This window comes from Phalaenopsis equestris, unplaced genomic scaffold (assembly GCF_001263595.1).
Source record: "Phalaenopsis equestris unplaced genomic scaffold, ASM126359v1 Scaffold000006, whole genome shotgun sequence".
NCBI classification, from domain to species: Eukaryota; Viridiplantae; Streptophyta; class Magnoliopsida; order Asparagales; family Orchidaceae; genus Phalaenopsis; species Phalaenopsis equestris.
This window is the reverse complement of record NW_018164448.1, coordinates 1,678,432-1,697,683: the sequence shown is the minus strand read 5'-3', so window position 1 is coordinate 1,697,683 and position 19,252 is coordinate 1,678,432. Positions and strand designations below refer to the sequence as shown.

Genomic DNA, 19,252 nt, shown 5'->3' with positions numbered 1-19,252 from the left:
GTTCATTAAGTAAATGAGTCGGACACAAACAAATTATTTAAACTCAAATTATAACGAGCCAAATAAGAATAACCCTTTTTTTATACTCGTTCTAACTAGAAATAAGGAAATTATATATATATATATATATATCTAAATTTAAATCATAAGCTACTTTTCCTGGGGACATTTACATACATATTTATATAATAATATACTACAGATATTATTTTTATAATAATATATTATATATATTTATATCTAAGTTAGAATTATAATAGCTTTGCTGTCGTGTGGTTTAGTATCCTATTGCACAAAATTGGTGCAGAATCAAATCTAACATCCTATATTTACTTTTTCATACTATTTTAAATGAACTAATTTTGAGCCGAACACGAACACACACTTCACAAGTAATTTCAAACACAAGCCAATTTCAAATGAGCTAAACACGAGTCAAGCTCGAGGTCTATAATGCCCTTAAGTGTCAACTTCTCCTAAAAGTTTTCTACAATAATTTGCTTATCATCATTAGTCCAATAACTTTTCACATATTCAATAATAAAATAATCCCCAATATAATTGACTGAATAATAAACAAATTGAAGTAAGTAATTTACATAAAATTCTAGAGCTAATCCTATTCTTCAATAGGAATCATTTTCGGTGTTTTCTTCAAATCTCCCAAATTTCACTGAGCTGTTCCATCACAAGCTTAAACTAATATTTAAGACTTCATAATCCACAAATCTTAGAAGCAGCTCATTACCTTCATTGAGCCAATTATGTCCCATACACAGGAATCTAATGAATTCCCCAATTATTCAGCTTCCCTTTGGCAGGCAACTTTACCCCCAAACTCTCTTCTCATTTCTTCTGCTATCTGCAGCAGCCATCCTTCTCTTCATCTCCTTCTACTTCAACAACTTCTTAGCTCCATTCCAAGACAAAATCCCAGTTCCTCCTTCCTCCACCCTGTCAACATTGCTTCTGTTACCTAACACTTCTTCTTCTTCTTCTTCTGATTCTGAGAAAGAATGTGACATATCCAAAGGGGAATGGATCAGAGATCCAAAAGAGCCATATTACAACAACAAGACATGCTGGATGATACAGGAGCATCAGAACTGCATGAAGTATGGTAGGCCAGACATGGAGTTCTTGAATTGGAGGTGGAAGCCGGATGGCTGCGAGTTTCCAGCCTTCGAACCGCTCCAATTTCTCGAGCTTATGAGGGAGAAGTCCCTAGCCTTTGTGGGGGATTCCCTTGCCAGGAACCATATGCAGTCACTCATGTGCCTTTTGTCCAAGGTAAGTCCTTCAGCTTTCAGATCTTTTCTTTCTCTGTTCTGTGAAGCTTTCTTTTGTTCTCTCTGATTGTTCATTTGGTTGCTTGCAGATGCATTAACCTTAAAATTTAATGAAATATAACTAACATATTGCATCAAGCTTAATAATTATATTCCAGTGGTGATGACATTACAAGGGCTATTGAATTTATGATACTGTAGTTTTTTTCAAGTTTAGTTAATTAAGAAAATTATGATTCAATCATTTAGCTGTAAAGTCATTAAGTTGCAGGAAATATTCTGCTGGCACAATTATTTAGATATGTGCAATTAGTCAATAATTAGCACGTTAGTAAGCTTTGCTTACATGATAAAAAAATTACATTCACTATCAAATAATTGCAGTTGGATAAATTAGTTAATTATTGAGGATATTGTTATTTATTATAGGTACATATTTCAATGAATAATGAAAGGCATTTAAATATTAAATGTTTACATGATTTAGTTGGAACAATCTAACTCGATAGCACATGATTACAGACAAACCCAAAAGATTAGCAAATTAATTTATTTAGTAGATGCAGAAGTATTAACATATTGATTAAGTTGGGGTAATACTAATGTTTTTGAATTTTTTTTCATTGATAATGAATTGCCGATGTATTGCCTAAAAGCCTTCCTGAAAATTTTTAGGAAGATTTGCTTACTTGTCACTCAATTTCTATGTATTTACATCCAACAGCTAACCTTCAATTGTTATGTATATATCATCATATCTGTCTGTGTTGAGATCATATTTATTCATGAATCACACATAAGAAATGGAGTGTAGGAAGGGCATATTTTAGAATACAAGCCAGTTTTTCTTATTGGCATCCCCCTTACATTTATTGTTCATGTATTTATAAAAAACTATAATCATTTATAAAATGTCGGTTATGCCTTTGACATTTTGGTTGTCGGCTGGCCTTCATTGACTGGTCACGGAAGATTTGCCTCTTAGTGTGTTCTCGGCAAATATTCGCATCTACTACCCTCTGAATACGCTGCCTGAGTTAGTTGACCTCATAGTCGATCGGTCATTGAGCAGGTCGACCTCTAGCTGGTTGATCATTTGTCTCCTATCTGAATCTAACTAGTTCGCTCTTCTTGCCCCAGACATTTGTTCTGCTTAGACGGTTTTGATTTGTTGGCACACGCTCAACATGGGATCATTTGAATTCAACCAAATGTATTTTTATTATGCAATCTTAAAAGTAAAAATAATTATATTTTTGATGTGGTATAAAAGATTTGAGTTTGAGAAATTTAGAAAAATAAAGTTTGGGGGTCCGTATATAAATACACAGGAATTGGGTGGTATGAATGTAAATGCCTCTTTTTTTTTTGTTTTTGTATGTCGGTGACATGACTTCAAATAATGCAGCTTCAACCAACCTGTGAGCAAACAGTTGTAAGGTTCAAAAAGGATTATTAAAACATATAAAAAAATCGTTCATGCCAAGTTGTTGGGCCAGAACGGTCTTAAATTATTGCTTTTTGCACATGCTAAAACTTCAATTATTAGTATACAATATTGATTTTCTCCATCCCAATTGAGTCTCATGTTTGTCAAAATTATGTGCTCGGGTTATGCTAGATTAGGAGTCGGACATATCAATTCATAAATGTGATCCAAGCCTCCCTAATCTTAAAGGCTGACTGAGCGTTTTGTTTGAAATGAAATGAATTCATTGTAAAATTAAATGCAACAGAGGTGGCAGACATGCGTGACGACACATTATTGTAGTTGTGGCCAGAGACATCGGATGAGTAGGTAGTGACGATAGTGGACAATATTTGTGATGGTGGTAGTAACAGGCGGTAATTGGCAATGGGTAGAAAAACGCAGCTTGAAGTGTGTTCGAAACTCCATCAAATCAGATGAGTATGCAGTAGATAAGTAGACGAAACTGTAAAGTGCTAGATACAACTATTAAAATTGAAAATACAAAAACTAAAATTCAATGAAAGGTACAATAAAATTACTCATCTTACTCAACATCGTCTGAAGAGTAATTGGAGGATTTATCATGATCTTTTCCCCAAAGGCATCGTCCGAGTCGTACTGATCACCGAGATTAATTTTTTTGTATTTGCCACTAACAACCTCTAGTATGAGCTTTTCATCGATCGCATCAAGCGGAAAACAAAAACTTGTCATTTCTGTTTCTTGATGAACGAGTTCAATGTTATTATGAATATTAATGGTGGTTTTTGGTTTACTCGAAATTACAACAACTCAATCAACGTTATCTCTTACTCTATGTGGATATCGAAGAAAGTAAACTTGAATTGCCTGTCGGGCTGGAATGAAAGGATCAAATTCAGCATATCTTCTGTTCGTTTTCACTTCTGTGATATTATATAATCAGTTTACCCTTGTTCCATGATTAGGAAAAGGATCGAATCAAGTACACTTGAATATGAATACACTTCCTCCAATAGAATTTGGATAAGATGGTTCAATAAATTCTTTCAGAATCTCATGATAGTTTCTCTCGTTGATCGACTTATCATTTGCTTTAACACAAACATCAGAATTAGAAGACTTTTTTCCTTCATACCAAAATTTCGTGTGAAACCTGTACTCATCTACATCGTAAATTTGACAGATTTTCACGATGTGCATAAGTCCCCAAGTAAGATTTATTAACCTCTGAGCTGTCATACCATTTCTCTAATCATGAATCTATTAATTTATGCATAAGAAATCATGTGTTAATGAAAAGCCTCGTGTCACATGAGGAATGAATATGTCAAATTTAACTCACATGCGTTGTAAACCACTGGGGGAAGTTATTCTCGATCTCCCTGCTCATGTCATCCTCTTCAACTAAAGTTAATGAATCCACGAATAATTTGTTCACATATTAAAATATCATTGAAATAGTTAATCATAACACTTATCAGATAAATAAGTTAAAAATTATTATGGAAAATGACTTACTCAATAGAGGGTAGTACTTCATCGTAATTGAGAAGAGCATAAAGTGTCGCTGCTCAAAGTTCCTGATCATTAAGAACTTGTTGTGCACTTCTCTGATGCTTTACCTAATTGTTGAAAAATAGAAAGGGTCAATGGTGGCACTAAAACTAATGACTCTTTTGTGGACTCTTCTCCCACAAAATAGTAGGAGTAGATTGTCGTTGTCTCTTGCAGTAAATATGCTTCACATATTATTCCTTCTAGGTGAACCTTATTGTTCATAGTTCTCTTCAGTTTATTCATAAATCTAAAAAATAAATGTTGCTCAATATAAATTGTTAATATTCTTTATAAATGTGTGAATAAATATCTAGTCCCAATATAATTTCCTCTTAAATGGATACATCCAACGGTATTGTACTAGGTCTTCAATTAATGCATCGTGGGGTAAATGTAAAAGGAGATGCTCCATCGAGTTGAAGAAACTAGGTGAAAATATTGTCTAAAGCATGCAAAGTGTTACAGGTATGATGTGCGTTTAGCTGGTGTATGTCGTCATGTTTCAAATGAGCAGCACACAGTTCCCTGAAGACACACAGATTTTTATTAATGGATTAAGGAGTTTGCTTAGCAGACAACCAAATGTGGTTGGCATCAAATTTTGTAAAAAAATATAGCAGTCGTGATTTTTCATTCCAAAAATTTTTTCAGCACCAACATCAACCTAACTGCTCAAATTCGAAGCATACCCACTCGGGAATTTTAATGATTTGAGCCACTCACAAATTGTTCTTAGCTGGGACAAAGTGAGAGAATATTTTGCTTTGGGCTAATGAGCTTGTAAATAGCAGTTTTTGGATCTCCAACTCTTTCTTTATGCATATCTCCTTCAAATTAAGTTTGACGTTCACGTTATCCTTCATTTTTTTGTTAGCATATATCACAGTGTTGAAGATATTATCAAAGAAATATTTTTTTCTATGTACATAACATCGAGATTTTGTCTGATCATGTTGTCTTTCCAATAAGGTAGATCCCGAAAAATTGAGTTCTTAGTCCAATTATGAGTGACACCAATTCTGACTAGATGCTGTGAAGAAAGGTCAGGGCATACAGTAATCTTTGGAATGTCGCTAACAATATGTGTTGCTAGGATATTCTTGGTGGTAGCGAAGATTTCTCAATTTTGTTTTTCTTCTGAATGCATTCTTGTTCTTCCTAAAGGGATGCCCATCTTTTAGAAATATACGATGATATTCAAACAATGAATTCTTCCTGTCATACAGAAGCATAAACGTCTTGAATGAATTCATGCAATATGGGCAGACTAACATTCCAGTGATGCTCCATCCATATAACATTTCATATGCAAGAAAATCACTTATTATCCACATTAATTTGCCTTTCATCCAGAAATTGTGTTTCCTAGAGACGTAATAAGTCATGACACTTATTTTTCAAAGAATTTGCAGCTCATCTATCAACTGTTATAAATATACATCAATCCTCCCTTTAGGGATACTGAGACTAAGTATAATCAGTGTCAAGAAGAAGAAATGAGTTGTCATGCACATCTCAGGTGGTATATTGTATGGCGTAACAATCACCAGCCAACAAGAGTAGGGTGATGCGGTCTAACCATATGGTGTGAAGCCGATAGAGCATAAACCTAGTCGGACATCGCGTGTCTCCGCAACAAACACAGAATATGAGCAATCAAAAGATTTCCACTCCTCTTCATCTGTTGGATGACTCATTGAGTTATTTTCTCCTGATCTGCTCTGATGTCTTATCATATGTGGAGCAGTACACATATAATTGTATAGCCTCTAAAGATGTGGAATAATTGATAGATAAAGCAGTCACTTGAATGAAACTTCCTTTTGTCTCTTTTTCTGCTCTGAGGTTTGAATCTATCATAATTACTAAATATGGATTGAGTCTCCATCACACTACTCTTGTGATATGTCATACATCCATTTACACAACAATCAATGTTCTCTACTTGGAGCCCTAACTTGGAGACCAACATTTTCTTCTTGTGTAAATCTTCAGGGACTAAATTTTCAAGTGCAATAGTCAGCAGGATTGGAAAATGATTGAAGCACTCTCGAGGCATGTTGTACTTTGTTTTGATTTTAAGCATTCTAGGAGCTATAGATAACTCAAAATGAGACGTACAACAATTTCACAATGGCTTTTGAACAACATTCAATAAATCATAAAACGTCTTAACCTCAAGATTTGGTGCATCTTCTTACTGAACTTGGCTTGCATAATGATTTCTTGTTCCATCAAATATCATTTTTTCAAATCTACTCGAGTAAAATTCAGGTGGAGGATCATAACTCGTCAAATGAGTAGAGGTAAATGTTGTAGGATCAATCTCCCCATGTGAAGTCCAAATCCAGTAATTTGGCTACAATCCCCAACGGTATATATCACATTTTACTTTATCAGGAATTAGTCGTGCTCTGCTCGATTTCTATGTTTCGAACATGGACATCGAATTCTACCCTTAGAGGTAAACCGAAAGTTGAGAAGCAGCTGCCACAAATTACTAGACACTGTTCAAGAACTCCTAAGTGATCTTTTTTTTCTATTAGGATAAAGTCTGTTGTACATCCATGATCTCGATGTATGAATATTCATGTGTACCTTCAAACATGAGAATAATAAACACATTATAAAATACATTCAACTAAATTCATTGTATTTAATTATTTTAATAGATCTATTGGCCGATTAGTAACAAAAGGTGATTAAACCTGGCATATCAACACATTTTAAAAAAGTGAAAGTTTTAGAAATCTTTGAATTCAGAATGTTAACAGCCCATTGAGGTTGTTAAGGCTATCGAAGACCGATTATTGATGAACATTTATCCATATTTCCCTCTAATCTGGGCTGTCACTGTAGCTACAACAACCCTTTTCACGATTATAATTTTTTTCACTTTTCTCTACAAGTGTAAAGCCACTGATCCACCAAAGTATTCTCGTCTCAACAACTCTTACTAGCCCACTTTCAAATGATTTTTAAGTGTCAATATAAATGTTGCGTCGACAAGGATGCTTATGTTTATGATTGGCTCTTCACTCGGAGACAAAATGTGGTAAAAATATATCCATGTAAAGGCTAGTGTTCCAAAGTGGCATGCAATATTAGAGGGAGTCGTCCTAATAAATTGAGAATCAATGTTAAAAAAAATAATTATTTTCGACAGAGCTAACATTACTAAAATGTCAAATAATCCGTCTTGTAGTAGTCTAATTTCAGATCTAATATTGTGTGTCACCATAGCCACACAAAACATTACACGAGTTTATTTCTTTCAAATTTTATTTTCTAAATTGAAAGTCAATCATAGTACTAAACATACTCATCGCCGCAAATCACATAAGTGATTGACTGCACCCTTTAGAAATATATTCTTAGAAGGACATATTTCATATGATGTAAGATTTTTCACTATATTATCAAGTGCGCAGTCTAATTTCTACAAACAGAATGAAAATTCATATCAAAATCTAAGTTGTGAGTTCCAAAATAGAAATTCACTTTGAAATCTAATTTGCATTACTAGAATGGGAATTGCAATAATGAAATTTAGATTTTATTGTAAATTTCTTATAGATTTTCATTTGGAACTGATAATTTAGATTTCGAAGTGAATTTTCATTATGGATGTGGAAATTAGACTTCACATGGAGAATGCAGCGCAAACACTTACATCATATGAAATATTTCTTTATAAGAAAATTTTTTCAGGTGTGCAGTCAATCATGTAAGGGGTTGCAACGATGAGAATGTTTAGTTCTAAGATTGATTTTATAGTTGGAAATAAAATATAAAACAAATCTACTCATGATAGGGTTAAAGTAGCCACAATTGTAAGCAATAATAAAAAGTTATGAAGTCTAAATAAACTGTCGAAATTAATTTTTCTTAATACGAAAAAATAATTACCACTTGAAAAATTGACTGATTTTAATTTTGACTCAGATTTCTTTAGAGCCGACAATAATTAAGATTGAAATAAGAACGTTAACAACCTACTAAAGCTGTTAGGGTTGTTGAAGATCGATAATTGACAAATATTTTTCAATATTTTATCTCCAATCTTGTTTGTCACCACAGCTACACCAACTCATTCACGAGTATACTTCATTCACATTTTCTCTACAAGTGTAAAACCAGTGATTCGTATGAGATTTACGATTGGCATTTCACATGGAGATAAAATATGAAACAAATATATCTATGAGAGGGCTGGTGTAGCTATAATGACATTCACTATTAAAGGGAGTAGTCTTAATCAATTAAGAGTCAATGTTTGACAGTTTAATGATCTTCGACAAAATTAACATTACTAAGATGTTAAAAGATCTGACTTCGAGCCGAGATGATGTAGGTTCCAAATAAATTTGATATGTAGGTTCCAAATAAATTTGATAAAAAATTTTGGCTCATACCACGGCGTGTTTATTTCAGTTTGAGTTTCATGCGCGACTCAAACTTAAAATCAATTTTAGAGCGATTATCATTTTTCGAATTAAATCCTATTTTGGATTTTGCACGTACCTCATAATTTGATAATTATGAATTTACATGGTTTATTAAAACCCATTCGAACTAAATCCTGCTTTCAACTGAACATCCCATTAAATCTAAAGGCCAACATTCTGCGCCATAGAACATTGCAGGTCTCACCACCATTTTATAAAATTTTTCTTTAAATCTAAGCAGTATTTTCTATCATACAATAGGTTGGATGCATTCTTCCACTTCATCCAACCAACTTCAAATCTACTATTCACATCCCATCTATATAACCTAAACTTTGAACAAGAGGCCTGAGATATCTAAAACATTCACACCTTTTAATGATTTTATCACCCATAGTAACAACTTTGACATTAGAGCTACTATCACTAAAATTACATTTCATTTATGTAGTTCTAGATCTACTCAAACAAAGGCCTTTAGAATCTAGTGTTGACTTCTATAATAAAGAGACGTTTGGTATGATCTTTTTAATAGGATTTAAGTTAGATTTAATTAAAATCCAGCCAAACAGCAAAAATAAGTTCGATAAAATTATTGTAAAGTTAAATCCAATTTTGTTTATGTTTATTAAATTCAGATTTATTAAATCGACTTATTAGTTGGATTTCATTGATATAGAATAGAAAAAAAATATTTCAAATAGATTTATGTCGAACACCTCAAATGAATTTAATTGGATTTAACCTTCATTGAAACAAACACCTTAAATAAATTATGTCAAACACCTTAATTTATCTTAAAAGCTTCAACTTCTCTAAATCGTGTAAATAAATCCCGTAAATCACGCTTCCTATAAATTTTGGTATATCCTGGATTTAAGGCAAAATTTAAAGCAAAAATGGGATTAAGAATCTGTAGGATTTTCAGAGGCATTTTTTGTTGTTTGACAAGATTTAGCTTAAATTCTACAGAAATCCTGTACCGAACATCCCCTACACATTAAATGGATTTAACTGAATTTAACCTCAATTGAACCAACAATCATTTCAAATTTAATCATATTTAGATTTAATAAATGTGAATTTACGAGATTTAGTAAATCCTATTTAACTTTAATCTTACTGGCAACCAAACACCCTCTAGTCTCATCCACAAAAAGGATATCAACCGCCAAAGGCATACACCAAGTTACATCCTCATGTAAATGTTTAGTAAGAGTATCCATAACTAAAGCAAAACAATGGCTGGCTATACCTGTGAGCATCAGAGTGATGAAATCGTCAGAGTTAGGGATGTCAGAGGTAGGGGAGGTGCGTTTGTTGAGGTGCTGGAGTCGTCAGGAGAGAAGAGGGGAGGATTAGGGCACAGGGAGACACCAAGATAGAAAGAGAGAGAGAGAGAGAGAGAGAGAGAGAGAGGATTAGGGCAAGACCGGGGCCGTCGCAATTTTGGTGGCATAAAGAATTTTTTCTGATGGCTTATAAACGACATAAAATCCGCCAGTTATTAACATAAATTTTTCGTCGCTTATAAAAATATCTTGTCGGTTAACACCCCACCAAATGGCTTGTCGTAAATAATCTAAAACATAAAGTGTTATTATTTACTTATAACCAATGATAAAATACGTCAGTAATAATAAAAAACTGTCAGAACAATTTACTATTGAAAAACAACTACATGTCCTACTGTCATGCCGTCGAAAATAACTCATCACATAAACCGTCGCAAAACTGCCAAAAAATATGACATTTTTATCGAAGTAAGCTTATATCGCCAGTTTTAGTGTTTTTTTCTGTTGTAGTTGATGTTATGATGTGTGAAGCTTATGGAAAGAAAAGTTATTTGACTCATATAAGCATTGTAGATTTTGCTTAAATTGGGGAGAAAAATAGATGGAAGTTTAAGAATATATAGAAAATATCAAAAACTCTTTATAGAGAAGTATAAATGAAAATAATGAAATGTGATGGAAAAATTAAAATAATAATAGTGATAATAATATAAAATGTCTCACCAAGGAGGATGATTTTGAGTCACCAAACTAAAGAAAAAGGATAAGCCAACAAGTTTTCCCTAAAAAAAGAAGAGTAATTTCTATAGTTTTGATTTGAATTTATTAAAAAAATCCTGACATTATGAATTTGTTTGTATTTAAGAATATACAAACTAAGAGTAGATAAAATAACTCAATAATCTTCATATATTATGAAAAAGTTCATTAATACTCCTTGTAACTCGCTAAGGCTTCACTGATCTAGATCTAGAGAATGTTTAGCTGATTAATTGTTGCTCTAAACGGATGTTCATATTTAACTTAACTTCATTTTGATGGAAGAAATAAAGTAAGGCCACATAACTATGTGATATAACTAACTTCAACTTTGATTAAATATTAACTCGAGCGTAACATAAAATTTTTCTTAATTTTGCACAAACCTGAGCTCTAAATAAGTGGGAATGAAATTCCAACGTGAATGAAGGAAAGTGCATTAGTAACATTAATGATTTTTTTCTTTGTATATGATGTTAAAATAGGCCTAATTTTACAAAAAAGGAGAAGAAAAGTAAATGGTTCTCATTTGGTATCACATATGGTAGATATTGGGTAAAGGCTACAAATGTTATCTCATAATTTGCCATGATATTATCTCATTGAATGAAATATGCCAACTCTATTTACATCCAATAATATGTTGTTATTGCTTTGTACTTGTCTCAGGATGCCTCAACAAAAGTTTCCAACTAAATGTCCCATCGACAAAATTTTCCAACTAAATATCCCATCAAACAGTTCGCTAAAAAGTTGATCTTCTTATAGATCTATTCAGCTTTCAAACACTGACTCTATTTTATCAAGACAATTCTTTACTTTAAGCATTGTTATTTCTGCTACAAACTAGACTTGTTTCAATTCCGAAAACCACTTCAGCCATAGGTCTTCTAATTTCCTTGGGTTGCTCCCCTAACTTGTACACTTGTCTAGCCAATGTTTAGTAAATACTTCTAAGATAATTTTGATAATTTTAGGATCATTTGATGCACCTCATTGAGCCTCTTATTTGACCATAAAAAAAATAAGAATTGGGTGATGTGATCTTTCAAATGATGTTTTGTTTTAGTTTAATTTAGATTCATTTGAATCAAATTAAGGAATTCTTCGTATCATTTGTTTCGTCACAGTAAGTATGATGAAAATGAAATTTAAATAATCAGAAAGCTAATATTAGAAGTTTAGAACTTGAATAATTTGATCATTTAAAATCAAAATTGTGTGTCAAGATTCAAGCTTTAATAGAAAAACTTTTTAATGACTTACTAGTTTTATCTAAGAACATTTGTGTGAACCATCTTATTTTTCAATTGCTTATATCCATATGGTATGCCGCATCCAATGTAACAAGACAGAACTAGCAACCAAATGAGCTTCCAATATGTTCAGCTATTTATTTTCCATGTTGATATTTTTCTCAAAAGTCCCTAATATAAAACTAAATCTAATATTCCAATCTTTCAAATAATAATAAAAAACTCCTTCATGCATTCAGGTGGAATACCCAAAAGACATCTCCAAAACCTCCGATGAGAACTTCAAGCGCATGTTTTACACAAACTACAACTTCACCATCTCTATTTTCTGGTCTCCATTCCTAATAAGGGCCATGGAAACTGATCCACAAAGCTCATCACGGGTTAACTACATGTGGAACTTATACTTGGACGAAATAGACACTAATTGGGCAACCCAAATTGACGAGTTTGACTACTTGATCATATCTGCAGGCAACTGGTTCACCCGACCATCATTGTTCTTTGAAAAAGGTAAACTAATCGGATGCAACTATTGCGATCAGTTCAACAATGTGAGTCAATTGACCCTGCATTACTCTCATAGAGAAGCTTTTAAGACTGCATTTCGCACTATTAATAGTCTCGAAAAGTTCAAAGGTATCATTTTTTTTAGGACATTATCGCCTTCGCATTTCGAGAATGGAGAGTGGAATAAAGGAGGTAATTGTGTAAGACAAAGGCCATTTCAGCGTAATGAGACGACATTCGAGGGATACGAGTTTGAGTTTTATAAGGTTCAAATGGAAGAGTTTAGGGTTGCAAAAGACAAAGGAAGAAAAAAGGGGCTGGAGTACAGGTTGTTGGATACAACTAGGGCTATGTTGTTGAGGCCAGACGGGCACCCGAGCCGATTTGGCCATTGGGCTCATGAGAATGTGAGCTTGTATAATGATTGTGTCCATTGGTGCTTGCCGGGACCTATTGATGTTTGGAATAGCTTCTTATTGTATAATCTATAGCAGCCTAAAAATGAAGGCATTCAATTATCATGCCTACTTTGATGATTTTTTTTTTTTTTTTTGAGATGGCCAATGGTGTAAAAATTTATATTTTCTTCTAAATTTATAATCATTGATTAAAGTTTTCATTATGTGCAAAGGTCCCTCGCTATTTGTTGCTCTACATCGAGGTTCTTCATATATAATTTTTTGAAATTTATGGTTTTAAATGTAAATATTTCACTAGCTGAGGGTGACTATGTAATTTTGGTTTAAATATGGATGTCTAGGTTTGATTAAACACAATTACATTTCTTAAGGGGTCAAGTGAGTTTTCTTTTTTTCATAAGTTTTTATTGTTATATTATATTAATGTTATTTTTGTTATATTATATCATATTGTATTAAAGTAATAAGTTAACATAAAAATATGTTTTTTTTATTGAAAATTATATAATTTATTTTCTGGTTAATCCCGCAGGCAAGTGAGCGCTGGGCGGGTTTGGCAGACAAGCTGAGCGTATTCAGTTGGCCAGGGGACAAATTTTACAAATAATGAAATCACTTAAAAGCTTTTTTTTTTTTTTAGTGTTTTAAAATAATTTGATTTATTCTTAAAAATAAAATAAAATAAATTTAGTTACAAATTATTTATTACCTATGATTTTACCAAATTAAAAAATAAAAATGAATAAATTAAAATTGGGGCATTTACATGTGTCTCACCTAATTCTTATGTATTTATATATCTTAAATTTAAACTTTAAATTTTATATTTATACCACCTAAATATTTCATAACACATCCAACATATCATCATTTTAAGTTTTAAAAGGTGAAACACACATTTTTGTACATACGTGTAATGGAAGTTTAGGTGTACATATGTAAACATATAAGAATTGAGGGGTAGGTATGAAATCTTCCTAACATTGTATTTTACTTTTTAAGAAGATGTAGATGATGATATTTTTGATTTGATGTTAAAACTTTAAGTGGCAGGCATATAAATATAAGAGTTTGGGTATTAGATATGTAAATATATAAGAATTGTGGGGTATGTATGGAAATGCTTCCATACCTTAATTAACTAAAATACTTATAATCTAATGTTGGGTATTAATCTCACTTGGAATTTTACAAGCCATTTATCCCCCAACGAACCCCATGTGGATAATTTGTGGCAAGGCTCGAACACGTGACCTGCAGGGTCTTACAAACGCTTCTAACCAATGAGCTATGGCGGCATGAAAGTACTAAATGTTGTTATTATGACATAGGGTTTATTTGCGGCAGCTGCACCTGACTGAAAAAAATAGATTTGAAATTATTGCAAAAGAATCAATGGGCTATGGTTCATAAGAAATTTTATCTCAACTCCATAACCTTGAAGCTGCTCTTGCTTTGTTGAGAAAAAAATGTCTATGAACCCTTCAATACAAATCCATAAACTTGAAGCTGCTCTTGATTCAAAGCATGAAGAAAAAGAATCCAATAGCTATAAACCATTATTAACTAAATTTTAGGTGAACCACCAATGCATAGGATTTGTGCATGGAACCATGCAAGTGGCTGGTTAGAAACTGTTGTCTATGGCCTGAATTTTGATATAATTGAAATGTTTGGTTAGAAATTTGTTATGACAAATTTAATTGTAATTATAGGTCCAAACTTTTAATCAATATTGGATTATTTTGATTGGACAAGATTCCATGATTTTTTTCCATTCAAGAAAATTTTCAAGTAAAAAATATGTCTCCTACCACTATATTTATTAAATATATGTGTCTGTGTTGAATCTTTGTACAATACAAAAAAAAAAAAATTAACACTTTACTTCATGAATCTTTCAGCACTAGCAAAATAGCGACATTATGTTAAACGATCCAACGTAGAGATGAGATAATGTAGGTTCCAAAAAAATTTGATATGTATGTTCTAAATAAATCTAATCCAAAATTTTGGCTCGTACCTCGATGTGTTTATTTCATCACAAGTTTCTCGTGCAAGTTAAACTTAGAATCAAATTTTCAAGAGATTATCATTTTTTGTACTAAATCATATTCCAGATTTAGCACGTAACCCATGATTTAATGATTATGGATTTACAGAGTTTATTAAATCTCATTCAAACTAAATCTTGTTTTCAACTAAACAAACCCTTAATCTAAAGACCAATATTTTGGGTCAAAGAACATTGCAGCTCTCACATCCATCTTATAAATTTTCCTTTAAGTCTAAGCAGTATTTTCTATCACATAATAGACTGGATGCATTCCTCCACTTCAACCAACTTACTTGAAATAAACTAATTAATCACATAACCATCTATATCACCATCATTTTCAACAACATACCCGAGATATCTAGAAGGTTCACACCTCTTAAATGATTTGATCACTTGTAGTTACAACTCTGCCATTAGAACTACTACTACTAAAATTATAGTTCAAGTATTCAATTCTAGATCTACTCAAAGAAGGACTTTAGGATCCAACATCAACATCCATAATTTAAAATTTTCCTAAACACTTTTTCTAGTCTTGTCTACAAGAAGGATAAGATCGGTGAAAAGCATACACGAAGGTGCAGTCTCTTGTAAATTTCTAATAAGAGCATCCATAAATATAACAAATATATATATATATATATATATATATATATGCTTAAATCCAATCCCTGATATAATTACGGTCCTTAATGATCCGCTTTTGAGGCAAGCTGGGATTGGCTCGAAAACGGCTCGAAAAAAATTAGATCCAAATTTTGGTTCGTAGCTCGGCTCGTTTATTTTGATATGATCTCGATACGAGTCAAAATTCAAATCAATTTTTGAGCAATTAACGATCTTCGAGCTAAATTTGTCAAATTTAAAGTTATATGTTGTTAACAATCTGATTTCGAGCTGAGCTGGAGTTGACTCAAAATCAAATAAAAAATATTCGAGCCAAGAGTTTGGCTCACAGCTCGGCTCGTTTATTTCGATCCGATCTTGATTCGAACCAAAATTTGAATTAATCTTCGAGTGATTAATGATCTTTGAGCTAAATTCTTAGCCTTAGATATAATCAAACTAAAATAGGAAAATATTAGCAAACCTCCTAGTTACTAAGCCCTAGACCTTAAATGCTTTCTTAAAAACAAATGAAAATAAAGATAACAATTTACCTTCCTCGGCTGTTTGGGGTAGTAGAAGAGCAGAACGAGGAGAAAAATGGAGTTTCCGGTCACTGTAAGCAGTGATCCCGCCGTTGCGTTCCCAACTGGCTCCTATTTTGACTTTATTGCGAAGGTTTTGAGGTTGAAGGCAATGGTTTTGGAGGAACAAAGAGGAACATGCGAGAGTCTCAGGGAGGAAAGATTAGGGCGAGACCGGAAGGAAGGTGATTTCAGGCGGGATATAGGATTAGTTCTGACATTCTATAAATTGCTTTTATTGCGTGTGTTATTAATACTATTATTGATGGTTGTTCCTGTCGTTTAATAATAAAATGCATTGGTTAAAACCTCACTAGATGGCGGGCTCAAAGATAACCGACAAACTATTGTCGTTGGTTAATATTTGTTTATAACCGATGTGTTATTCTATCATTTATATTTAAAAATAGTCGATAAACAAAATACTGCTGATAAGAGATGGTATATGTTGTCGTTATACAGTTGCAAATAAGCAAGATCAAAAACAATCTCAAGACCGTCGGTAATTAGAATAAATTTCTGACGAGTAAAAAGCCATCAGATTTTCCATCGTTTTAAGCGTTTTTTCTGTAGTGCTTTCATTAGCAATGTTGATCCATCTCTACATAGATCGCCATGATTCTCACATACTTTATCTTCTTCTATACGTTGATGACATCCCTTTAACTGGGAATGATATCTCTAAAATGCAACAACTTCAACAAGACTTACAAAGCCATTTCTCCATGAAATTTTTTTATTCCGTCTCCATTCTTCTTGACACCAATGTTAATCGAACCTGGTATGGTTACCATCTCAACCAAACTAACTATGATAATGTGATCTTAAGTCATTCAGAAATGATGACATGCATATCGACACCTACTCCTCAGCCTATTTCCACTAAACATTCCACTGATTTTACTGATACATTTTCAAATCCATCTTTGCATCGGTAACTTGTTGGATCACTTCAGTATCTTACTTTGACGAGACCCGATATTTTGGTTGTCGTCAATTTTCTTTTCCTACATCTTCAAGCTTTCAAGCTCCGCTCTAGCATCATTATCAAGAGCTGACGCTTCTCTTCAAGTATTTACATCGCACTTTAGACTTTGGTCTACCGTTCCAAGCAGAAGCATTTACTCTCCACATCTTTGTTGATGCAAGTTGACCTAACGATGTGACTGATCAACATACTATAACCGCTTATTGCACCTTTGTTGGTCATAATCTTCTCTCGTGGAAAGTGAAAAAGCAACTTATAGTTGCTCAATCCTCCATCGAAGTGGAATATCATTTCATCTCTCTAGCAATAAAAGATGTTATATGGCTGCGACGACTGCTACATGACTTTCAACTTTCCCTTCCCACTGCTACAACTATCTACTATGATAACATGTATGTCATGGCTATTGCTCAGAACCCAATCATTCATGCTCAAACCAAACCTATTGAAATCGACTATCATTTTTTTCGTGATCACATCAACTCCAACGAGATTATATTATAGTATTTTTCTTCAGATGACCAGATAACTTCACTAACGCTCTTTCACTAACGCTCTTCCTACTCCCAAATTGTGCACTCTTCGTACCAATTATTATTAGTTTATAGACGGCTAATAATGTAGTAGAATGATATAATTTATGGGCTTATTTATGGGTTTTCTAGCTATAGTTTAATTATCATAATATATTAAGATTATTATCTATATATATCTGTCTACGTATTTGTATCCATTGAGATATGAATAAAGTTTTCTCTCCTTTCATGTATTTTTTTCTTCATTTTGTTTCAGAAGTGACATACATAAAAGTATTAATTCCGAAGACTAAAAATGAATATAAAATTACTGAAAATGGAGCTTCATATGATCTTAAATTTAAATTTGAAATAATTATTATTAAGAAAATATCAAAATTCACGGTACATAAATTTTTTTTGATGACAAGCTTCATGAAAAAAATAATAATAATATTAAACTTGCATCCTTTAACAAGCATTAGACGGGCTCAGACTAGGAAAACCAAGCAATAATTCGAACAACGGCTGCTACTCCGAATTAAAACAAGGATAAGCACACGCCTAAACCTCTTCTTCCCTTCTGTTATTTTTAGGCCATTCTATGAGGAGCCTCGAAAGTCTCCCATCAAATCCTCTCCACCTCTCCTTCTCCCTCTCCCTCTCCCCGTCTCCATATCCTCACATAATTCCTTGTTCTACAGAAGAATTCCATGAAGCCTCGCCCCATCGAGCTTCCCATCGGGAGGCTGCCCTTCCTCAATTTCTTCTCTGTTCTGAAAGTTTTCTTCCTCACGGCTCTCCTCGTCCTCTTCCTCAATGTCACCTTCACTCTCTACACCAATGTTTCTACACGTTACTACACCTATCCTCATCCCCCTTTCTTAAGGATTACTTCATCCTCCACCTTCTCCTTTTCTTCTTCCTCCACTTTTTTCTCCACTTCTTCCTCTCATCATGATCCTTGTTCAAATTCTCCTCCATCTCCTTCTAATCCTTCCTCCCTTATTCAATCATCCCCACCTTCATCTGATTCATTGCCTTCTTCTTCCTCCTTCTCCTCTTCCAATCCAAAACCAACATCTATTGATAAACCTTCCTCCTCATATTTAAACTCGAGTCTGCCATCATCCTCATCATCTTCTCCTCCAAATTTAAGAGGTAAGAGGAAGGTATTAGTGAAAGGTTGCGACTTGTCGAAAGGAGAATGGATTCGGGATCCGAAGGCGCCATACTACACAAACTCAACGTGTTGGACGATACAGGAACATCAAAATTGCATGAAATATGGAAGGCCGAATCTGGATTTTTTGAAGTGGAGGTGGAAGCCAGATGGGTGCGAGTTGCCGCTCTTAGAGCCGGCGGAGTTTCTGGAGTTCATGAGAGGGAAGAACTTGGCTTTCATTGGAGACTCCTTGGCAAGGAACCAAATGCAGTCTTTGATGTGCCTTTTATCTAGGGTAAGCAAATTTACATGCATTTGCCATTATGATTAACATATATATATATATATA

General features: G+C 33.3%; 2 protein-coding genes across 2 annotated transcripts in view; both read left to right on the top strand.

The window, feature by feature from the left end:
* Positions 1-782: 782 nt before the first annotated feature.
* On the top strand, positions 783-12,861 carry LOC110018242 (protein trichome birefringence-like 21). The gene is made up of 3 exons (XM_020715505.1): positions 783-1,290; positions 12,297-12,570; positions 12,713-12,861. The coding sequence occupies exons 1-3, from the start codon at positions 787-789 to the stop codon at positions 12,769-12,771; spliced, it is 837 nt and encodes a 278-aa protein (XP_020571164.1). The 5' UTR covers positions 783-786; the 3' UTR covers positions 12,772-12,861.
* A 5,348-nt stretch (positions 12,862-18,209) lies between these two features.
* LOC110018238 (protein trichome birefringence-like 19) overlaps positions 18,210-19,252 on the top strand; it is a 4,812-nt gene continuing 3,769 nt past the window's right edge. The window contains exon 1 of the mRNA XM_020715502.1: positions 18,210-19,198. Coding sequence (XP_020571161.1) covers positions 18,452-19,198 — 747 coding nt within the window. The 5' untranslated portion in view covers positions 18,210-18,451. The remainder of the gene's footprint in view (positions 19,199-19,252) is intronic.

Coding starts and splice junctions, on each gene's coding strand:
- LOC110018242 (XM_020715505.1), top strand. CDS start 787: ATGAATTCCCCAATTATTCAGCTTCCCTTTGGCAGGCAACTTTACCCC. Junction 1,291..12,296: donor TCATGTGCCTTTTGTCCAAG/GTAAGTCCTTCA, acceptor TCATGCATTCAG/GTGGAATACCCAAAAGACAT. Junction 12,571..12,712: donor ATCATTGTTCTTTGAAAAAG/GTAAACTAATCG, acceptor CATTTTTTTTAG/GACATTATCGCCTTCGCATT.